Here is a 24961-nt window from a genome sequence, read left to right as displayed (position 1 = left end):
ACGTGTGCAGAACGCAGGAACAAGGTTCAGAAAATGCGGAGTGATCGTGTTTAAAATAGACACGTCGTGGTGATAAAGTCTTACTTTAAAACTGAGGTAAGATGCAGTCCCACTGTACGAGCATGCGGGTTTGTGGCTGCAAGCTGGTCACCACGCTAACTAAAACACAGAGCTCATATTCCCAAACCTACCAGCGGACCACGACATCACTAAGCGGCCATAGTTAGTATTACTATTAATATGCCCTCACTTGGGGGGATGCTTCACAAAACAGAGACTATTGATAATCTGGTGTTTTTCATTTTGTTTCTGGTTTTTAATTTGCATCATGAGATCACAGATCCATTCCCTCCTTATGCACTGATACCGCTTAACTCCAGAGAGATAACCTAGCCTCTGGAATCTGGGTCTTAAACGACAAAGATTTGGACCAGCCCCAGTGGACAAAGAGGTGACTCTGGAACACTTGGAAAGTTTAAAGAGACTCATTCATCACCTTCCAGTTTTGTTTTTTTAATTACTTGAACCACAGAACACAAGAGAACATCTAATCCTTCACACGAGAGCAGAGGGGACACAAAGAAAGTGGCATTTAGCTAATCTGAGAGGTAAAACAAGAAGAAAAAGCTTGACCCACCAGTGTCCCAGTTGCTGATGTTATGGGGGGCGCTAGACTGATGTTCCAGCTGTCGCTTCATTAACTGGCTCATTGTCAGAGCTCCCAGGGATCCCCTTTTCATCTGCCTATACTGAGCTATATGGAGGAAATTAGGACATGATTACTAGGGGGAATAAATTTCCACTGCACACAAAGGCTCTACAAATCCATAAAGAATCTTAGATGAACCTTCATTGGCTATTTGCAATTGCTCCCGTCCAAGGGGAATACTAAGGCACACTGCTCTTCCAGGTGCCTGTCTTCCCTCAGTAAAGAATGAAAGAGTGCCTATGAGCACTTCTCTGTACCCTGTAAGTATTTACTCCAGTTACAGCAATATGATTACTTTCATTTACTTTTTATTATTTATATACTTTATCTCATTCCAAAAAGGACTCAAGGCATATAATACTAGCTTAACTTTTTTTAATGGAGCTTGTGCATACATAGTTTCAGGCTTCATTATATCCCCAGGAGGTCCCTCTGTGTGTGTGTGTGTGTGTGTGTGTGTGTGTGTGTGTGTGTATTTTAGAGCAAAATGACACATATCAACCCCAATTTTTCTTGAGAGAAATTAAAGTAGGTGATATGGTATTACTTGGGAGCCAACAAGCAAATGAGGTGGTCACAGAAACCGAAACATGCTGAAGACTCCAAAGTCAATACTATTTTTAATCTCTATATGAGCCTCTGCCTACTGTTTAGGAAATGCAAGTTGAATCACCTTCCACAAGTGTGTTCTAGTACAAATCTTTGTTTTAGAGAGCAGTGGTAACATTTTATCCTGCAATTAAGCATTGACAAATATCCCACCAGTGAAATGTCAAGTTATGAGCATTTCCAAACCAGAAAAATAGTTAAAAAAAAAAAAAACACTTCTACCAGTAGACCATTGGGTAAAAAAGCAACCTGTCTCCTACCCTCCTATTCCTCTGTGGAAGAGTCCCATCAGTCCCTGACCCCAGCCCAGTGAGAAAAGCAGAGAATCACTAACGGGACTTTCTTGCATGATCCCAAACTCCTGGACACTGGAGAGCGTTTGGTTATTCACTCTCTCAGGAGGACAATTTCAGAAACTGAAGTTCTTTAAGGACATGCTCTATGAGGGGATGGTAGAAACTGGATGATTGTATGGCCCCTGGAAAGTCTTAAATGTTATATATAGGTTTCACAATCACTGTACCAAGACTGTAACTCGGTGAGATGTGAAATCAATTATAACATTTTTAATGTAATTAGCATGCTGTTTGATTCATGGTAGTCACGGTATGGTTAGCTACAAAATGATCAGCTAGCAAACTGATCCAAAGAGGGGAATGTTGACGGGAATTCTTATGTCTTGGAGTCCATGACTAAATTCACAATAATGGCTATGCCAACCAACACAGAAGATCTCTGATTCTTGTTGACTGGTGAAATTTACAGTGTTATGACCCACTTGAAACAGTGCAACTTCAGGTCAAATGCAAAAGCAGAAATCTTGTATGAGACTCAACCAATTTAAAAATGCGTATGCTCAAAGGAAGATTTAAAGCCTCTAGTGATTTCATAATTTCTCCGATTCTCAGTTGTGTGTGAAGACAGCACAGTTCCCTGAGAGTAAAAACCCTTAACCTTCAGCTCAGTGTGTGAGGTGCCCGGCATGATGTCTCCAAGAACACACCACCAACAACCATCGAATGCATGCTTGTAGTGGAGAGGAGGAGGAAGGTGGAAATCTAATGATGTACTCTGCTGACTCCAGAAAAGCAAGAGTCAGTCATGACTCTAGGATCATGAGACATTGGATACGCTTATTTCATGACACATGTAACTAGCACTGAAGATCGGCTGACTTAGTCACCCTATCTCAAATTACATCCAACTTGGAATTCTGATTAGAATTCACTATCTTCCTATTTTGGGGGATGATTCATATAAATGAGGAGGAGAAAATATACTTTCATGATTCTAGTATGGGGGCTTACCAATGGGCGTTCTATCATGTTATTAAACAGATTTTTATGATACGAGAACAATTAAACCCAAAACTAGCTGTTCTTTGCTACCAAAAGGGCAAGTAACTCTCACTTGAAAACACTTTCTTAGAATTTGTATAATCTCTATTATAAGTGAATTTGAGTTATTCTAAAGCAGTGTGTGACACCAAAAAAAGAGCACAGATTTGCCAATCAAACAGACCTGGTATCAACCCCTGTCTCTGTCACTTAGTAGCTACCCAACCTTAGGCAAGTCATTTAGCCTCTCCAACCTCTGTTTCCTAGTCTATACAATGGGGTCACTAATATTTGCCATGCAGGGCCGATGTCGGGACTGAGTAAAAGAACATGTGTGTAACCATTTGGCACAGTGCCCAGCACATGGCGAGTGTCAAATAAATGGGAACTATTATTAACTATTATGACTATGAACTTCTCGAACAAGGGGTATCTCTTATTTTTTTTACCTCGGATCCCCAGTGGCAAGCACAGTGCCCGGCACCCAGCAGACACTTAATAAATAGTTGCTGAATGAATGAATGCATGAATGAATGACTCATGAAGATGACGATGTTGTTCCATGCTATCAGTCCAGCATTTGAGCTAACATCTTTATCTGGTCTTTGGAATCACCCTCATTTGAAAAGATGATCAAATGAAAATTAACTAGCTCCTCATGCAGTGTCTATAGGGAGCACAAAAGTGACCAGCAGGTGGCACGAGGGCTTGCAGGAGCTGTGCCTCCCAAGCTAAGGTCTCTCAACGGGTCCACCGAGGCAGGTGGACACCCTTACCTTCACCTCAACAGAACTCATGCTCCTCTAGGACAAAATCTAGGACCCAACCACAGAAGGCAGTTTCAAAATAGTTGCCCCCTACAGATCCTGTAAAATTTCATGCCATTTTTATTTTCAGATCCAGAAGGACTGGATTCCATCATGACTCTGGGATCATGATCTATCTGTTATATTTATTTTGTGATAACCTAGATAATGTTTTTTCACTGATGGAAGTGATTCAAATAAAACAAAGGGGTTCAATGTAAAATTCTGTCGTGAACAATGCTTTTCACTTGTCCCAGAACTAGTTCTAAGCCTTATGTTTAAGCTACTCATCGATAACACTTAGGTTTTTGGAATTATGAAATTCAGTGACTATTCCTTCACAGATTGGGATTCTTGGCCAATCAGTAATGTTACTGATGTATCAAACACTTGAGATGTTGACAGAACTGAGCCTATGCTTCAGGATCCCTGAGATCTTACTGCCAAGTGTCCCCCAGGAAGGTAGCATGACGTATATAAAGAAAAAACCCTGACCCCAGGAGTGTGAACATTGAAAACAATGTGGCACATATTGTTCCAAAATCAATGTAAAGGTGAAAAGATCACCGAGGGAATTCTTACTTGATATTGAGGAGTGGCTGCTTGTTTCTGGCACACCAGCTTCTAATGTAGGGGCAGACGAGGATTCCCGTGGCATTTCCAAAGTTGAAAGTCCTTTAGTGGAGGGATCTACAAACAGAAGTATTATTTAAAGTTCAAAACATTGATGAAAAACAAGTTCAAGAACCTTCTCCATATCTTTTGCTTCCTGACTAATACACCCATTCAAATCATTCTGTATGTTCTGGCCCTACCAATTACTTTAATGGAATTATATACACGCTGGTTTCCAAATTCCATTAAAGGTGTTTCCCCATTACATTCTGTATCTAGGGCATGCCTCTCGGAGATTAACAAAAGCACAGTTACAGAGCTAAAGCCTGGAGCCAGGCACTTCATCTTTCCAGAACTGAATTTCTTTTCATCTGTTACCTAAAGATGCTTACAGTTCATTCCACCTACATCATTCCACCACTCCACCTCTTCCTGCCAACTTGTTACTCATTAATTACATCTCAATTATACAGACAGTTCCTCCTCCAGAAGGTTCAAGGAACCCCCACTTCCCCCCAAAAAATACAAACGAAAAAATGGGTCATGTGATCCTCTTATGTAATCCCAGGACACACTGTCCTTAACCTTTCCCAAACTGGACACATTCTAATGTCATTATCTATTGACTTGTCTAGAACCTGTGCTAAGCCATAAGTAATTTAGGAGCAGGGGCTCTTTCTAACTTGGAATAAATACAATGAATGCAGATTTTTATTATATTAGGTGAGCAAGAAATAGACTGTGTCATTTGCTCCTTCTATTTGGCAAATGTATCTAAGAAGAAATATTTTCTGCATACACTATTGAATTCATCAACAATGGGAAACAAGCTGTCCCACACTATTCTAGGTAAGATTGTCCTTTAAAACTCTGAGAAACAAACTGAGCGTTTTGGAGGGGAGGGGGAGGGGGGAAGTTGGGTGAGCCTGGTGGTGGGTATTAAGGAGGGCATGTATTGCATGGAGCACTGGGTGTGGTGCATAAACAATGAATTTTGGAACACTGAAAAACAACTAAATTAAATTAAATTGAAAAAAAAAACTTTTACAAATTTTAATGGTTTATCATAGCATTCCCCTGCCCCCAAATTCTTGACAAATCTCCTGGCCATCTTAAGCAATACTATACACTGAACAGATTGAGGTGCCTGGAGTTACCCTATAGGTGTCCATGAATGTCCCATGTTATCTGGGGACACCTCCCTAAATGGCTTCAAGTTCTCAAGCTTCATGATGATTCTATCTCATTCTTTTCCTATTGTCAATTATTTTCCTGTCACAGAGCAAGTCACCATACATTCATGCATACATACAAACTGAAGTATGAAGATGTTATTCTGTCCTTTGGATGATCACTATACTTGTCAGAAATAAAAGTAAAATCAACCTTAAATGAGAGGCTGGGAGGAAAGCTTCCAAGCACTGATGCTGGAACATCCAGTTTTGATTCTCAGAGGTCTTTCTGAATGGATATGGTTGCCAGAATAACCATTTTTTGATGGAAAAAAAAAAAGTATAACTGTTTCCTGAACCCTCTTGAGTAAGCACAAAATAGCAACCTGTTTTAAATTACCTTAGTCACTAAGATATCAAACGTTAGGCTATTACTTTTCTCTTAGGTATTCTCCCCAAACCACTAGTTCAAAACATACACAGTCGAAAAAAAATTAGGATTAAATAAAAACATGCATAAATCACCTCTCTTCACACTCACCTGCCTCTGTTTCATGTATGTCACTCCTAGGGCATAATATTCTCACCAATAATGTAGAATGAGAAAGCTTGAAGCTCATTTTCTAGAATTCTTTGAAAGCTCATTGAGATTTTTAGAGTTTTGCTAGGCTAACTAAAATCTTTGCTATATCTTTAATTTTAAAGAAATGCCATTACTATAAGGTACTTGGTAATAATCATTAGTGTACAAAGATTCCATATGCCAGGCAATTTTTGCTCAGTCTTAAATCATTCTATGAAACCTTCCATTTGTAAACAGTTTAAGACAACAAAAATTGGAATAAACCTATACCTTAGCTTAAAATACTTTTATTAAGTTTTTATAGTGATGTGCAGAAAATGCTATAACCATTCATTCATTCATTCATTCACTCATCAGATATTTGCCGAAACTCTTCTAGGCACTTGGGATATAATCAGTGAACAAACTAGGCAAGAATCCTTTCATTTTAGTGCGGAGAGACAGAAAATAACATGCATAAAAGTAAAGTTGTATGTTAGAAGAGTAATTCTCTGTAGAACAGAGACAAGAAGGGATTCCAAGATGCCAGACAGGGGTGAAAAGCTGGGGTGTGGTCCAGGTCTCATTGGGAATCTGGTGTTTGATCAAAGGATCAATAGAAGGGAGAGAGGGAACAGGCAGACTTGTGGGGAAAACAGTTTCTGGCTGAGGAAGCAGCCAGCGCAAAGGCTCTCAGGTGGAACCATGCGGGGAGTGTTCAAGAAATGGCAGAGGCCGCCACGGCTGTGTAGAAGCAATAGGGCAAGAGCCGCACACAATGAAGTCCGAGAGCTAATGAGAATCAAGACCACAGAGCACTCCAGAAATATCAAGGACCTGAGTTTTTACTATGAAAGAAATGGGGAACCAACTGGGAGTTTTAATCAGAGGAATGCTATCGTCTCATGTCTTAAAGGGTCACTCTAGCTGCTGTGTTGGGAAGATAGGATGCAGGCAGGGGACCAGTTAGGAAGCTACAATCACTGACCCGGTGAGAGGTGTGGGGGCTCAGAGCAGAGTGGAAGCAAGAGATAAAGTAGGAGGAAACCAGATTCTGGATATATTTTGAAGGTAGATTAAGGTGATCAGACAAAATGGAGGATGCCCAGTTAAAACTTGATTTCAGATAAACAGCAGATAACTTTTTATAATGAGCACATCCCATGTAATACTTGATAGACACAGCTCCAATTCTTCACCCCTCCCTGAATCCATGCCCTTTGCCACATGACCTAGAAGTTCCCCTCTCATAAGAGGCAGGATATATTTCCCTCTTGACTTTGGGTTTGGCCAGGTGATTTGTTTTGGCTAAGGAAATGTTTACAGGCATACCACGACCAAAGGCTTGAAAAGTGCCCGTACGATTAAACTTGCTCTCTTGTGCCTTTGCCATCACCATGAGAAGATATTCCCAGGCTTCAGGGGTTCCAGGGAGGTTGGCCACCTACCCCAGCTCAGCCTAGATTAGCCAATCCAGTGACCAAATGGACTTACCGTTACATGTTGTTGAGATGTTGTGCTTATTTGTTACACAGCATTATTCCAGTAGTAGGCAACTGAGAGTGTTGTCTCAGCATACAGACAATATGTAAAATCATAAAACCAGATGAGATCACCCAGTGAGTGAGATCATCCCAGTGAGTGTAGACAGAGGAATGAGACCCTAGGACACTCCCTCCTTAGGGAGATAAGGAGGAACAAACAAGAGATTTAGAAAGAGTGACCACTGAATAAGCAGAAAACCAAGAGAGTAAGGTATCCAGGAAGCCAAGCAAAGTGAGGAGATAAGAGCTAAGTACCGACTGCTGGAGGTCATCGGGCACCTTGACAAGTGATGTTTGGGCAAACCACTGGAGATGAAAACTTTTAGGAATGATGAATTCTTTTTAGAAAGAATAGAATAGGAGAAAATTGGAGATAATGATTGTATAGGCAACTGTTTAATACGTTTTGCTAAGAGGGGAGGAGCAAAATGAGATACTTGGAAGAATCAGGATCTAGAACATTTTTTTTTTAAGATTTTACTTATTTATTTGACAGAGACCACAAGTAGGCAGAGAGGCAGGCAGAGAGAGGAAGGGAAGCAGGCTCCCCGCTGAGCAGAGAGCCCGATGTAGGGCTCGATCCCAGGACCCTGAGATCATGACCTAAGCCGAAGGCAGAGGCTTTAACCCACTGAGCCACCCAGGCGCCCTAGAACTTTTTTAAAGAGAGAAATAAAATCATGTTCATATGCTCAAGTCAAGAATACCTTGTGGGGGGTGAATAACAGGGGTTGGGAGAGAAAGAAGGGAGAATTTCTGGGCCTATATCCCTGAGTAGGTAAGAGAAATGGAATCTTGTCAACATGTGGAAAAGCTGGCTGTAAACAGCAAAACTAGACAGTTCGCCTGTAGCCCCAGCCAGCTGTACAAGTGCAGATACTGGAAGGCAAGCCGATGAGGTAATAGGAGGCTATGGAAATTTCTGCTGATTATGTCAAACAGGAAGAGTTATCAGAAGTTTGGAAAGACAAGTAGCCATGAAATAGTCACTCAGGAGAATGGAAATGGGAATGCACCAGGGAAATATAGTATTGAGGTAGTTTGAGATTTAAGTTTAAGGCCAGCTGAGATTTATGGTCATGAATTTAAAATGAGACCAGTCAATACTGTTAAGTGACTCTTTCCACTCACAATCACCAGACAAGCACAGATGGAGGTAGACGGAAAGGTGGATCTGACAAGGCGTGTGTTTGGCCAAGCAGGTCTGAAAGAGCAAAGGCCAAGAGGGTGCAGGGAGGGCTACACTCATTGCTGAGTAAGGAAGAGGAGAGAAAACGCAAAGTAGGGGAAGCGCATGAAAGGACAATACAGAGCTGTCCCGAGAGAGAGGAAATGGAAATCAGAGGATGGGAGGCATGAGAACGACATTGTGGAAAGGCTGCCCTTGTTGCTAAAGACAAGGTCTGCGTTATGACCATGGGAATGAATCACAGAGGGTGAAGGATAAAAAGAAAGTCACCAAAGAAGATGAGTTCAAGGAACTGAGACGCTGGAGCTTCAGAAGGGCCGTCTACTCTAATACTGGAATCAGTAAGAATTCAGGCAGAAACAGTTTAGACAAGAATGAAAAAAGAGCCAGGAGTCAAACTGTCACCAGATAATTGTCCTCAGGGGTCAGTAGTATGAGGTTCAGAACTGGATTTTTTTTTTAAGATTTTATTTATTTATTTGACAGAGAGAGAGAGATCACAAGTAGGCAGAGAGGCAGGCAGAAAGAGAGAGAAGGAAGCAGGTTCCCTGCTGAGCAGAGAGCCCAATGCGGGGCTCGATCCCAGAACCCTGAGATCATGACCTGAGCCGAAAGCAGCGGCTTAACCCACTGAGCCACTCAGGCGCCCAGAACTGGATGGTTTTAGAGACAAGGTGGGAATGGTCTGAAAGGGACAGCGGTGAGCAAGGAAGGGGTCTACCCCTCACCCAAGCCCAAGGGCACGAGGCAGTGAGGAAAGCAGGGTCCCTGGGGGAGAGCCGAGTTTCCGCTAGACTAGGGCGTGAAGGGAGTCATCAAATGAGAGCGTTTATGGGATTTTGCTCATGAAGGACAGAGGAAGAGTTCAGTAGTTAGTGTAAGGTAGGACGAAAGTTCAGAACAGAAGATGTGCACAGCCTTATGGAAATTAGAAGAATGACCTGGGCCTTCCTTCAGGGACTGACATGAACAGAAGGAATTGCAGTGTAATTGGACCTCTTGGCTCAAGGCAATCAGCAGCAGCAAGGCTCTGAGTTCGGAAGGACCAGAAGTCGTAGCTGTCTGGGCCTCCCTTTACTCTAGCGATAGAGGCAAGAGGGTCTAGAGAGGCCTGTGTCTTCCTCTGAGGCCAGGCCTTCTTCCAGCACCAGTGAGGGAGGGACGGTAAGTCAGTGTGTCTGTGAGAGCTGGGACAGATACAGATACAAAACTATTCTGACAGAATCACATATATTATAAACATGTTAAAGACATCATAATTATCAGATGCTTTCCTCTTGTTCTGATAGCAAGTGTATTAATAGGAAACCAATCTCTTCCCTGGTAGCCTGGGGAACAATCTGACATACGATGGATAAAGGAAGCAACACACGTGTGTGTGCGTGCGCACACACACACACACACACACACACTACGACCTATATCCCGCACACACCCACTCTGTAGACCTTGGATGGTTTCTTATGTATCCACCCTCCAGACCTCTAGAGTCTCGAGGTCAGTGCTCTTCTCCATCTATGCATAGACATTTTCCTGGCTCTAAATCATAAAAAGGTATTCCGGTTTCCCTAGAAACCGTCTTAAACTTTGTTATCACCAGGTTCTTCTTCTCCCACCTGCCTGGCTGGAGCACGACCTTTTCCAAATATACTAACATCCATTCAACAGATTTTTCCAGAACACCTGCAAGGTACACCGCTCAATGCTAGGAGGGAGAGAGCTGCTGAAACTCTCAGGGAATGCCTGGGGCAAGTAAAAGAGCTGAATCCCTTGTCTTGGGAGTTGCTTTTGTGTGGAGCAGTGGGAGAGGACGGACTAGAATCAGGACAATCGTCCTGGCCCTGTGACCGTCTGGTCATGAGACCGGGCACATCACTTCCTTAGAGCGTCTGCCTCTTCTCACAGAAAAGGATGGGTTTTCCACTACAGGTCTCCAAGTCTCCAAGATCTTTGCCAGTCCTCAGCAGCCCACAGGCTATGCATCTACTATACTGATCATTTCAAGACAATGTCATTTTTTTCTAAAGAATCATAGTCTTCTTTTTCTTTAGATCTGAGCTGAGACACAAAGTGTTGAGATCAGCGTCATGGGAATACTGCAAAAGACCGTTTCAGGATGAGGTGGGCTATCAGCTTGCTGCTTTTTCAAATTATCTTTTTTAAAAACCATGCCTCCAAGGAAAGGTGAGAAATGAGAGCTGAGGCAGGAAATCCATGAGCTGTAACAACTTCGCCATCAGGCGGTGCCCATGGATAAGGTTCTAGGTAGGAACTAGGGTTTTTTGGACACACAATGTCCACCAGACTGTTGACATTTGGTTAGATTCTGTCATCTGCTATGAACCCCACAGGATTATAGTCGATTCTTAACCATTCCAAGCAATTTTTGCTTTATTTTAGCCCTTCATGTTTGTTCCCTTCTTTGGACAACGTATCAAAGTTGGCTAAAGTGTGGAAACACAAAGAAGGCAGAAAGAGTTCAAATTAATGACTTTGCTGTTTGAGGAGGGCTGAGATGGTATCTGGGCTAGTTTGATAAGAATTAGCCACCACCTCGTAGTGCCGAGGATGGTCAAGAATGGACCGTTAAATGTTGCAAAGCAACAAACACGGAAACGTTTATGGAACCTGTAGAACCACATCTGAATCCAGCACGCTGCAGTAAGCGGGTGGGTTCGGAGTGACTCTGAGGCAATTATAATGTCACTCTCTGACATTATAAGACAGCGCGACGCATACTCAGTGCCGAGACCTGCATGAGAAAGATGCACAAACCTGCGCGCGAGGCTGGGCGGAATAAGGGGGATGAGCTTACCTGGGTCTTTCTGTTCTCCCAGCTTGTCCAGAATGTTGAAGGAGATGTCCAGATACTCTCTCTGGATGGCACTGACAGCAATCTTGCGCTGTTTCCTCTGCCTGGGGACAATCTGGATCTTGAATTCGGATTCCTCAGCTCCCTCCTCTTCTGCCTTCCTCTCGGGATTCGGTTCTGTGTCCGACTCGGCGCTCATGTCGGGCTTCTCACTTTCCGCTGGGTTCTCGGCATCCTCTGGGACTTTGAGGAGGACAGTTTTTGCCCCTGAACTTGGCACCGGCCCGCTGGGCTTCTCCTCCTCGATGCTGGGCTCGGGGTTGTCATCCAGTGACCCCTCTGGGAGGGCACAGGACTTCTGGAGGAGGTCTCGCTTTTGTTTAAGCGTGAGAGGGCTGCCGCAGGAGAAGTCCTGGGACTCCTCCAGTCTCGAACGTTCTTCAGAGTCTGCGGGGTCCTCCAGAACAACACAGGCGGAGCCTGTGGCACCTGCTGACTGGTTACTTCCTGAGTCCTTGGAAGAGAAGTCTTTGGAACAATCCTCCACACTTACTTGCACGAGGGGCGTTGTGCTGAGGCTGAGGACCGAGGGGGGGCTGCAGAGGGAGGGAGAGGAGGGAGCATTTTTACCAGAGGCCCCAGCACTTGCCGGCTCCCCGGTCTCCTCTTCCTCGTCGCTCTCTACGATGCGGAGCGGGGGAAGAGACTCGAACACAAGAGAGTCGCTGTCAGATGTGGAGAGCACCGAGTGCTTTTCAGGCCCAGAGGTGGAGTCAGAGGACAAATCTATCAGGTCTAAATCCTCCTTGGGAGCAGGCTTGAGCGGAGAATCCACTTTGACCTCAAACGTCTCCATGCAGTTTAACCTGACTTCGGGGATCACAGGCCTGCGGGTTTCTTGGAAACTTTCCGCCGCTGGGTTCTCGGGGCCTTCAGGGTCGTCAGGCCTCGCAGCAGAGTTCTGTCTGGGACGTCCATGGTCATGTCTCTGCATGACATAAGCAGCATGGGCAGGAGGCTTATCTAGGTCACACCGGTCTATGCAGGACTTCCTTCGGTGCTCGTCTAATGTAAACAAGAGGGAGTCTGCATTCCCTATATCAAGAGATTTTTGTTTTAAAGACCGCAGCTTTTTTTTCTGAACGCTTTCTTCTCTCACACAGTGTAGAATGCTGTCTTGTAATGCACCCGTCTCTCTATAATCAGCCGGCTCTATCTCACCTGATTGAAACAGAAAGAGCTAGTACTATTTTACTTGGAGATGCCACCACGTTTTCCCCCCTCCTACTTGGGCACACGACTGGCATAAATCATGATTACAATCCCAGCTCCAACGGGAGGGAAGAGTGACTCTCTGGCCAAGCATTTTGGAAAGTTCCTTCTCATTTCAAAAACCCAGAAAACTCTGGAATGAGAGAACCCGAAATGGCAATTTAAGATCTTATTTCCAAAATCAGGCTTCAGGATTCCTCAGCTCTATTCACGTGTGCACGGGAGAGGGGGACCGCTTTGGGGCTGAGGCAGATCTGGGAAACGGTATTCAAATCGTGTGGAAGAGAAGCAAACATTTTGCAACAAATCAAATCAAGCAATGGCCCTCTCAGACAATCATGACGTTAATGATGTATCTGTCAAGTCACGTATATATATAAGTGTGGATATATATATACTGTTTGTGCATACATATATATAAAATCAACGGTATTAAAATGTGTAGTAACATAATAAAATCAAGATTTCACCCCAAACAAACGGTAGAGTACAACATTTCTGCATAAAATTACTAAGAGGAAAAAATTCATACTTCTCTGCACATTCATCTCAACCGGCTGATATTTCACGGTTTTGCTGCCGCCTATCCTTTTCAATCTTGCAAAAAAAGTTTGAGACTCTTTATTGCAGGGTCCAGTAGGTGTATCATGAATATCAGATTCATCAAAAACACTATCTTCTTCTAATTGGGGAGAGAAAGTCAAAATTACACTTGGGAGGTTACTCTCTCTTAGGCTGTATCTACACAAGCATTTCAGTGAAAGCGTGAGGGAACACAGTCTGGGCTGGTTTCTACACCAGCTCAAGTTCTGGCCATGGCTTTGGTATTTCATCCGCTTGTCCAATTATCCGAATGTTGACAGAGCAACCTGTTACGAGGCTGCCTCTCGTTTTCCGTGTGACCACTGGCAGCATTTTCAAGAGAGGCATCTCAATATTCCAAGAGGGCCTCTGGGGGGTTGGGGGGATTTTTCCAGTGCTCTTAAAATCGGGTAACACACACATTTTGGGGATCTGCTGCACGCTCTTTGAACATGCTCACTTTGGGTGAATTCTCAGGCTAATTTGGCAAAGGAAAATTAAACAAAATGAGTCACTCTCGCCCTTTCTAAAAATAGATTTATACCTTCCTGGGACGTGAGAACTGGCATAGACACAGCCTAAGAGTACATGCACCTTATACTTTGTGAATGCAAAATACTGTACTCTACATTTGGCAATGAAACACACAACACACAGAAAAAGCTTAGAAAAGCCACCAGTCATTTCAAAAGCTCCACAAATGATTATGGACTGAAAGAGTAAACGAAGGAAAAAGAAAACAGAAAATAACATTCTCCCCTATTAGAGTTAAGACCCTCCTCTGTGGTGTTTGCCGTGTGCAACTATCACGCACCCCAGAAAGATTCTCTGACTCTGAGGGTCCCGAAGCTCCGTACACAAGCCCGTCACGTAGAGTGCCTAGCGAGATTCCTGCTGTGTGCTCTTTTATCCCAATTTGGGCCACTTTTAAACCAAAGATAAACCCAAAAACACATTCGTGAGGAAGGGGTTGCTATGTTGCAACCCACAGAGGTCACTTAATAAATGTTTTCCTCTCATCCTTTGGAAAGACCAAAACCCTGTACAAAGCAGCAATTAAAAAATAAATCAATAAATAAAAGGCTACAGAAATGCACTTCATACCACAGTAAATGGAATTAACCTATTATTCAAGGTGACTATCACTGAAATCATGGGGCCTATTTGATGTCTACCTATATGACAAAATGACGCTCAGGCGTGATGACAACTACATAAGATTTCTTGAGTACTCAGGGAATACAAGGGGAGAGCCAGATTTCAAGGACTGATCCTGTCCTAAACACAAGACTCTAAATTAAGTGAAATCTGAAGCAGCAGACGATAGATAAAGTGATCCTACTAGTCTTGTCTTAGTCAAATTAAAAAAAAAAAATGAGTGTTAATGATCAAAATGATACAAAATCCCTGCTGAAACTTCTGCAATGATGACAAAACCTATTAAGTTCCCATGTTTCTAGGGAGATACAACACAGTAATGTTTTCTTTCTTTATGTCCTTAAAGAAAAGGAAATAGTCCCTTTTGAAAAACAGTTTTTCAAGAAAAGAGTTATGTGACTTTCAAGACATGATTTTGAAATAGTTCTCAAAATGTCCTGAAGGAGAGATAAAAGGACTTCAGGATGGCTCCTCCCCTTCAGAAAGGCTCATCTGAGACTCGCCCAGACACTGAGCCCGGACTGAGGATATCTAGAGTTTAACAGAATCTATCCTATTTTCCAAAAACTGGGACCTAAGCTGGGAGACCAGATACTCTTCAGAAAGGATCTGAATGGTACCAGAACTTACAGTTCCATCTATGGCCAGTTTCTTGGACCTTCTAGAACTATATGAACACTAGCTCCAATCTATCCCTAGTGAGATATTTCCAGAGCAGTCCTACCAAGTCAGAACTCCACAAAGGGTCATGGGGTGTTTGGCTTTCTCCCAGGATTGGACTAGATGATGTCACCTTTTACAAGGCTAGACTTGTAACTTACACTAAAGATACACACCTTGGTTTTCAGCTCTCACTTGAAAACATCCAGGCTGGGATTTTACTCTATCTAACGTTTTATTCACCTGCCTCCTTTGCAGAAAAGCTATCGATATAAAAAGTGTTGATACTGGAAATAATTTAAACTGCAGAAAAAAAATGTCCTCTCAGTTGCCTTAAATCATTTTCTTATTGACCGAGGAAGTTAAGAAGAAGCAATTCAGCAAATTTGGACTCTGCACCAAGTTCAGGAGCAAACTAGAGACGACAAAATCATGGCTCTACCAAGTGCCAGCGGAGACTTTATTTACTTCATCGCCCAAAGCAAGATGCTTCCAACACACAGGGAAAGGCTTACAAAGGCTCCTTTACCAAACAGCACACATTTTTTTTTTTTTAACAAAACATTTCTTATGAAATGGGGTTCAGAAGCATTTCAACTATTTCTTTCGAATGCTCATTTAAAAAATTAAGGCAGTGGCACTCATGGGAAAGTTGGAACATTAATGAAGCCGGAGGTGATTTTTTTGATTCCAGAATGATATCTGGGGGCACTCTGTTATCTCCTAAGAAAAACATCGTACAGAATTGTATCACATATTCAAGCTAAGTTCGGGATGGAATTGAGGCATGTAAAGTACCTTTTTCTTTCTCGCTGTATCTGCTTACGTTACTGTTGTCACTGTACAGAGGCCCCGCCGCGGCGTGCGGCTTGCAGCTGTGATACTGAGCGTTGAGCGTATTGACGGTTATGTGAATCAGATGCAGCAGGACCTTGCTGATATCACAGTCTCGGTACGGATACTGCTCAAGAAAATGGAGGGAGAAAAATACAAACGGTTATTTTGAAGGGTAAGTTTTTCCACGTGATCTTGCTAGATACTTTCCTTGGTATTTCTTGGGGATGAAGAGAATATACCGAGAAGCAAAACCAGAAATTTTTATCATGGCCTTATTGGGACAAGGGACTGTGGTTCCTTTCTCTTGCACTAAACCACGGACAGCAAGGAATGCCCAGTTCGCAGTTACAATTCCTTTTAAGAAAACTACCTGGCATAAACATCTGGCATAGGAATATAATTTTAAATATCTTCTTTGCTTTCTGAGATTATAATTCATACACAGATAAAATATGAGATGCTGAGCATAAACACAGATTGTTGATCTCAATCTCCTACAGCTCATAACATATGCCGGAGTGGTCTCTGTTGCTGTTGATTTTCCAATGTCCCTTTACTTCTCAATGCTAATTTTATGTATCCTGATTTGTCCCGTGAAGGTCAGATTACTCTCCTACAAAATTCTCAGTTTAGATCCCTTAAGTGTTCTCCTCTCTAAGAGAATGATTCTAGCCCAAAAAGGAGTGACCGCTGGAACTCACCTTGTAAAGGATGACAAGCAAGGCCTTTAACCACATCTGCCGGATGTGAGGTTTTAGGGACCAGAGGGAACAACGAGGTGGCTGTTGGAAATAATGCCGTAGTTGAGGACAAGAGCAGTATTTGAGCACCTGAACCACCAAGGGGAGAAGGTGTTTTCCCAGGTTAATGTTATAGTCCATTACCTGAAATAGGAAAAATATTAATAACTGAAGGAAAACTACAGAGAACACCCATAAGCCTAAAGGAAAATATGACCCATCCAAACAACAGGCAAAAGCTGGAAAACACATCTCACAAAATGTGAACAGTAATGGCCAGTGACCCTAAAGGGAGAAAAGTTAAACTTTACAAGAAATAAAAGAACCTCGCCAGTTAAAATCATTTTATCCACTTAATTATCTAATTATTTGATGTATCTCCTAAATTATCCATGGGGAACAATATTTTACTAAAATGTTCTATTGAACTAGTAACTAGAATTAGACTAGTATCAATGAAAACACCTACCATTGGTCATCACTGGGGGAAATGGGCATTCTCCAATGCCAATGGCAAGAGTATTACTCAACACACCCCTTCAGGAGGGCCATTCACCAATATCTATTCAGAAGTGAGGAAAAGTACATAGCCTACAGTATAGCAACTAAATGTACCCTAAGGAAAAAAATCAGACAACTGTTCCAAGATGTATACGTAAAGATATCCAGCCTTATAGTCACCCTAAATTGAAAATAACCTCCATGTTCAACAATATAAGTTAAGTGAAAGATTATTTGTATGATAATAGGATACTATGTAGCCATTAAATGGCATATGCAGTCAAATGCTCTACCACTGAGCTATACCCCCCATTAAATGGCATATGATAGAAATTTATTAACATGATTGACTTCATAATCAATTTTAGGCTTAAAAAGGTTACCTGTATTTATCAATATGTGTAATACGATCCCATTACTACAGAAAATGTGTGCACACACGTACACCTGTATATATGTGCAAATGAATGTAATCAATTTGGGAGCCAGCAATAACATACTGGCACCAATATGTTATCTCCTAAGAAACATTTTGTGGGCTTCGTGGAGATTTGAATTTAATATTTTGCTTTATTAAGTAAATATGCATAATGTAAATACAGAAAGAGAGAGGTGAGGAGAAAAAGGAGGAAGGGAGGGAAGTTTGGTCTCTGAGATGGCACATCGTCTCGTCATCACAAGCCGCCGAGTGTGGGTGGTAAACCCTCCAGCACCAGCACCAGCAAAAGACTGCTATGTACAGATTGCTCCTACTTGGCTTACTGTGTTCATTATGTTATAATCTATTTGAGCAAGTTGGTAACAGAGACCCTCACTGAGCTCCTCCCATGAGATAGGCACTGATTAAATGTTTGGCAACGTGTCATCCCTAATCTTTCAAAACAAAAGTCTTTACCAAAGAGCAAAGAAACAGAGAATACTTAAGGCCTCAACAGATGATAACAGTGGCAGAGTTGAAATTCGTATCGATTTCTCTCTAGCCTCAAGTTCTACACCCTTTGCAGACTGGCGTAGCGCTGGTCCAGTTAGCCATACAGAAACCCAATAACTCATCACTTCTGCTCTTGCGTTCATATCTCAAATGAATTCTCACAGTGCTGGGGACGGGCAGGATGTTCGTTGCTGAGCTGTCTGGAGTGGTAAGAAGCTGGGACCAAGCAACATGCGTGTCCACCATGGGGGCAATTAAGAATTAAAGCATGGTAAGTGCACACCACGCTGTCAACGACAGCAGATGGGAGAAGCAAACACGTACAAAGCCAATGACGATAACGTGACATGAAGAAAGTTTTACGATTAGCTTAGCTCTCCACTTGAAGCCAAAAAGGAGAGAAGATTTAAAAAAAAAATAAAAAACACAAACAGAAGCTCTACACTCTGTTATTGTTTAATAGGCAGAGTTTCAGTTTAGGATAATGAAAAATCCTACAGATGGATAATGATTCCGGTTACATAATAATGCAGATATACCTACAAGCCACTGAATTACATACTTAAAAATGGTTAAAATGGTAAACTTCATGTTAGGTATATTCTACTCACCCCCTCCCACCCCCAAAGCCCTATATTCCCTATTGGTCTTCCTCATGTTATACTCCCTTCCACATGAGCCTTCCTAATAAAGTCACTTGCACAAACCTTTACACAGAACCTAGGTTGGCTAAATGGAATTTAATGACTTACTTCTACCAAAACCTTAACGATCTGACTCCTGGAAGCTTACACTTACTTGGGCAATTCCTGCAATAAATGCATTAAAGCAAGTTGACAGGCGCATTTTTTGAGGTGCAATCATGAAGCAACCTTCCTGTTGGTCATAGCCGAGCAAGACGTACAGGTGCCGCTTGACCGTGTTGAAGGCCTTCGCGCTGCTGATGTCTGACTCAGCGCTGCTTTCATCCTTGGCCATAAACTTCATGAGCACTGTAATCAGCTGATGGACGGTCTGGTGGTCAATCCCAGCGTCTTCTGGGAGCAGGTCTTTGATGGTGTTATCATTCTCGGGAGACTGTTGTCCTGTCAGTACAAGAAAGGTCATCAGTGGGTGGCTCCCTCCCAAAGAAGCTCACAAGGAAATCTCACTTATTGATAAAACACCATCCCTTCGGCTTCCACTAAATACTTAGGGAGTCTGTTCTGGACCAACGTGAAGGCAAAATATGGTCTACTCAGCAAAGCATTAGTTCAGGGGTGAACGTTATTATTTCATCAACAACCAATTAATTTGGAAGTAATAAGGGAATAGAAATTTTAAAAGGCACTACAAAACAAGGTTCTCTTTGGAAGGCAAGAAAAATACCTAAACAAATTTGTACTTAGCGATTTTTTAAATATCTTGGCACAGTTTTATCCTCAATGATAAAGAGAAGTTTCCCTTCCAGCGTTGTCCAATAAGTACATAAAAACAACCACAAAAATAATATCTAACATGCACTGAGCACAAAAGCATCCACTGAGTTCTTTTGCTAAAATTTCTCTCTCAATTTAGGGGTGTCTAGGTGGCTTAGTCAGTTAAGCATCTGCCTTTGGCTCAGGTCATGATCCCAGGGTTCTAGGATCAAGCCCCGCATCAGGCTCCCTGCTCAGCAGGGAGTCTGCTTCTCCCTCTCCCACTGCCTGTTGCTCCCCCTGCTTGTGCTCACACGTTTTCTCTCTGTGTCAAATAAGTAAATAAAATCCTTAAAATATATACATTATCTCAGTTCAGTTATGTTCATAAATCAGCTGGTGGAAAATAATGTAAAGTTTTCTTTTCCAAATCCTGAGATTATAGCAATGAGTACTCTATGAAAGATATAGTCAAAATTACAAATAGCAAATCATAAGTCCTGCTGTATGTAATGAGAAACATATAAGGGAGGGGACAGACAGAAAGAAAGAAGCATGAGCTCTTAAAAACAGAAAAATACCACATGAAGGTGAGCTGAAAGTTTACATGGACAGAAAAGAATACCTTAGCCCTTGATCTATTTGTAACCTAACAAATAACTGTATCACAGCAGCTCCCTGACTTCGGCTTTCTCTCTGTTATTTGTCAAAGTCAGAAATTATACCCTGTCTCTGTTTGTTTTTCTGCTTCTTCTGATCTGGTTTAGTTTAGGACTCTTGCTGAAGGGGAGATCTACTCTTCTCTGTTTATGTTTGGGGACTTATTCCAAACACCCTTCACATCCTAGTCCCTTCTTTGACAGGCAACCTCACACTTTCTAAATGGAAAACAAGATTTTTGCTTGGTGGCTTAGATGACGCACCCAGGGTTCTCATCGCTCACCCTGCAAGGAAAATTTCTGCTAAACGATGACCGGCTCTGCTCACCAACCAAACCGGGTTGGTAAGCCGGTTATATATTTGGTTATAAACCAAACCGGGACCATACCATACCATGCATCATATAATATCATGTAATTATGGCACGAAAGATACGAGAAGGAGATAGGTAGTAATTTATATCCATTAACTCAACCAATTTGGCAAAACCCCAGTCTTCCAGGACACAGCCAAGAGAAGCGGGATAGAAGAAATGCTTCTGGGGACTGTGGAAATTAACCGTCTCAAGGCCAAACAATTTTCTCTGGAGCAGTGGCACAAAGGTAATGCCAAATTCAGAACTTACTAGTTCTGGTATGTGAGGTAACAGGCTTGGTTGTGTAATTCTCCCCAGATGCTCTAATTAATGTCCGACTGTGCAAATGTGACAGGCAGAGGACGGATCATTATCCATCTCTAGAGCAACAGAGTCAACAAGTCTCAGGGCCTCTCTCTCATTTAGGGGTAAAGTGTCTGATGAACTTCAATACTACCCTAGAACATTCACATTTTCTGTCTCCTAGTCTCTGTATGAAGAGTAAATGTGGGCAGCATACTCTAGGGTAGCTTTCACCCCCAAATCATTCATATAAAGCCTAAGGACTTGTATGGATGAGAGCGATCAACAAATTGAAAATACTGTTACTTATGAGGCATGTATCAGCCACCAAGAGAAGAAGCAATTTATGTGGAACACCCTGTTTCGCCAAGAGGCCTGAAATGTGAAGTATTGCTGTATATTATAATTTAATTAAATGTTTGGGATAGAAGATCAGGCCAACAGCAATACCTACGTAAATCCTCATAACATAAAATTTTTAAAAGTTTAGAGGATTATTTTCCCAGCGTTGAGATATATTCAGTCTTGATTTCTTTCTTCTCCAGAGTATTACTTTACAGCTACAAGGAGTTATTGCTTTGGGCAAGCCTGGGCCAAGAATGTGACAAGTGTGAGAATGCAGGCTCCCTGCAGGGTTCAATGTTACTGCAGCAGCAAGGGATAGCTGTCACAATGTAGCTTCACTCCTCAATGTGTCTCTGCTCGGGGTGGCAAGGTTTAACAGACCTGGCAGCCCTGTCCTGCTCAGCCACGGCCAAGTTCAGACTGGCTAGTTTCCAAAGTCCCCACGTGAAAAATGGAACTAGGGAGCATTTGGGAAGGAGCTGCCCCTTTATTTTATAGCCCAAGAATCCAGGGGCCTCAATACAGAAGAAGGGAGCTCCAAAAAAAGCCCAGCTAAGTCAATGGCTCCTCATTTAATTCTATCCTAGTTCAGGTCTAGAAAATAAATGATCAGGCTTCATCTTTAAATACTTCAAAATTCTTCTTTCCATTGCAAGTAGATGTTTGTTTAAAAAGTATATAACCTGGGGTGTCTGAATGGCTCAGTTGGTTAAGCATCTGCCTCTTGATTTCGGCTCAGGTCATAACCCCAGTGCCCCGAGACTGACTCCCACATCAGGCTCTGCACTGCATGTGGAGCCTACTTGAGATTCTCTCTCTCTCTTCATTTGCCTGCCTCTCCCACCTCAAAATAACAACAATAACAATAATAATAATAAGATAAAACATGTAACCTAACTTTTCCCATCAAATCTTAGTTTCCTAATGAGTAAGTACCATTTCACAAATGCCCTATTTTCATTTGAAATACATTTTCATTGATCTCCAGTGTTTTAGCTTTCAGTTTGCCGCTCCTTCCTTTGTTTTCCCTGAATGGGGAATAATGAGTGAGCCTTAACAAACCATTAAATGTACTGAAAAAAAAAAAAAAAAGAACTAGTTGATGAAACTTTTTGTATAAAGTGAAAAAAATCTTTGTTCCAAAAACTTACTTCTCTAGTTGCGGGCTTTGCAAGTCTATGCCTTGTCTATTGTCTTTCTTTAAAACAGCATATGCTTTTCACTGGTATACTCTTCATAAAGGAAATTTCCTTCATCAAATCCCTAAGAAAAATTAGCTTAGAAAAGCTAGAATTTTATTAATAAAGACAATATTACTGTTTTAAGTTATCTACAAAGGGCATGACATTTCCATTTTAAAACTGAATGCCTTTGATATTTCCTCTAAGATGTGACAATTAAAACACTTTTGAATTCTAGTTTTGAATGCTAGGCTATGAAATTCCTCTACGTTTTAATCATAGAGATTTAACTTGTTAAAATTTTTTATTTTTCATTTCGCTAATGAAAACTGTAAGCAACTTCAGAATCACGAGGCAGAATGATTCCTCCCCTAACCTTATCATGGGCTGAGTCCATCACAGTCTATCCACAGAGTGGTAACAACTGACTGAAACTCTAAAGGGCCATAGAATTTTATTTATTTGATGATTGGAAACCAGGCAGGATCAGGATCTGCTTTTCCAGACTTATGTCTTCTTATTCACCCCCGATGCTCAACATTCTTACCAGCTGAGCTACTCCTAGGTCTCAGAACGTAGCCAACACTTGCCCACCTTTGTGTCTTGCTCAGGGTGATATACCTCTCAGCACCCTGACCCCCAGCCAATCTCATCCCGTAAATCCCAGTCCCCAGGACCCATTCTTCCCACCTATGCCCACCCTCCTCTCTCAGCAACTGGATGTGATCTCTAACTTCTGCAAATCCCCAAGGACAAGAGCGGAAGTATGGGAGGGAGGAATGGAGGAAAATTTCCTTTACCATTTCCTAAAATGGGGCAAATTGCAAGGCAGAATTTATTTACTCGTTTGTCAATTTCCCCTAGGAGAAAAAAAAAAGGTCCTTGAAGGTGAGTGCTATGTCTTAACCCATTTTTATACCCTTCACAGAATATGAGGCAGTGTCTGACATAGACTAGACCCTTATTCTTCAGAAGTGTCTAAGTACACTGAATTCAAATAAATATCTCAGGTAAATATTTCTTCTACACAGGAGGAAAAACTGGTAAGGCCCCCAAAGAGCAAGGAAATAGGGAATATTCCTCTGTGTAAGCTGACCTCTGTCTCACCAACAAGAGACAATCAGGTACAGGAAGGAAGCCCCGCTTCCATGAGCTTCCTCTGCATTTATTCCAGAGAACCCAATGATCAAGCACTATAAATGAGTTTGCTTTACGTTGCTAGTTCTTTTTTTTTAATAATTTTTAAATTATGTTTTGTTAGTCACCATACAATACATCATTAGTTTTTGACGTAGTGTTCCATGATTCATTGTTTGCATATAACACCCAGTGCTCCGCACAATGCATGCCCTCCTTAATACCCACCACCGGGCTCGCTCATCCTCCCACCCCTCTTCTCTGAAACCCTCAGTCTGGTTCCCAGAGTCCATAGTCTCTCATGGTTCATCTCCCCCTCCGACTCCCCCTGCCCCCGCCACCATTTTCCCCTTCCAGGTCCTAATGTCCTCCCTGCTAATCCTTATGTTCCACAAATAACTGAAACCATATGATAATTGTCTTTCTCTTTTTGACTGATTTCACTCAGCATAATCTCTTCCAGTCCCATCCATGCCGATGCAAATGGTAGGTATTCATCCTTTCTGATGGCTGAGTAATTCTCCACTACGGACTACATCTTTATCCATTCGTCTGTTGAAGGCCATCTCAGCTTCTACCACAGTTTGGCTATTGTGGACGTTGCTGCAATGAACACTGGGGTGCACATGCCTCTTCTTTTCACCACATCTGTATCTTTGGCTTAAATATCCAGTATGTTGCTAATTCTAATTATACCACCTCACTGATCTCCTAGCCCATTAACCCAACATCACAGTAGTAGGTGTGTTGTGTGTGCTCACAGCAGAAGGGCTGTGAAGTTGGGGCCAGTGACTAACTCCACAGTGTCCTATGCTCCCCATCCCTGCCTTTGGCTCTTCCTATCTCACATCCTCTCCACCAGACCATCCTTCCTGCCCCCAACTCTCCTCCTGCTGCACCTGATAGGAACCATTCCATGGCACTGGCACACTCACTCGAGAGGAGAGTTTGCCTGTGTTCACACTATATCTCCCTTCCTTGGCTATATATAAGCTGATGGAGAGTATAAAAATTTCTGATGTATCTTTGCACTTTTTATATTTCCTAGTATTGAAGGTGCCCTGTAAATGTTCAACAGAAACTGCTACTTCCCACAACTATTCTTTCCAACAGGGGCATTCCTATTAAAATAACTGTTCTCTTTGGGTTATGGGGTCTTAATGATCAACAGGCATTTTGCAAGTTAGTGAAGGATGTGAGTTGTTAACCATCTCTAGAAAGAAAGAGAAAGCCCAAAGAGAAGTAATTCGGGGTTTTAGGCTGGGACACTAATGGGGGGGCAATGAGATGGGGGGAGAGGGCCATACAAGAAAGTTTTACCAGTGCTCTCTAGCACTGGACACCTTCTCTTGATACAAATTCAGACCAAGAGACCTCGAGATTTCTCTGCAAGCTGGAGTAGAATTGAGGGTATCCATGTTTCTTTAGGGATTAGGACATTTCTAGATTCATCTGTGCGTCTTAAATAGGAAGGTCTCTTGGTGTGGATGTTCATGACCTTAAGGCACACTGTAGCAGACATGAATGCCCAGGTTAGCTTTATAACC

The 24961-nt window shown here is 42.3% G+C and overlaps 1 protein-coding gene across 4 annotated transcripts in view; it reads right to left on the bottom strand.

The window, feature by feature from the left end:
- Positions 1 to 24961, bottom strand: part of UNC79 (unc-79 homolog, NALCN channel complex subunit) — a 237283-nt gene that overhangs the window by 66635 nt on the left and 145687 nt on the right. For 3 of the 4 annotated variants that reach the window (XM_032345110.1, XM_032345112.1, XM_032345111.1), the window contains 7 exons: positions 18835 to 19121; positions 16566 to 16748; positions 15826 to 15988; positions 13160 to 13309; positions 11359 to 12576; positions 4044 to 4151; positions 638 to 754 (listed from right to left, as the gene is read on the bottom strand). In XM_032345110.1, coding sequence (XP_032201001.1) covers positions 638 to 754; positions 4044 to 4151; positions 11359 to 12576; positions 13160 to 13309; positions 15826 to 15988; positions 16566 to 16748; positions 18835 to 19121 — 2226 coding nt within the window. The remainder of the gene's footprint in view (positions 1 to 637; positions 755 to 4043; positions 4152 to 11358; positions 12577 to 13159; positions 13310 to 15825; positions 15989 to 16565; positions 16749 to 18834; positions 19122 to 24961) is intronic. The other variant, XM_032345113.1, reaches the window with a different exon arrangement.

This window comes from Mustela erminea, chromosome 5 (genome assembly GCF_009829155.1).
Source record: "Mustela erminea isolate mMusErm1 chromosome 5, mMusErm1.Pri, whole genome shotgun sequence".
Lineage (NCBI taxonomy): Eukaryota > Metazoa > Chordata > Mammalia > Carnivora > Mustelidae > Mustela > Mustela erminea.
The sequence above is the reverse complement of the archived record's forward strand: the minus strand, read 5'-3'. Positions and strand labels throughout refer to the sequence as shown.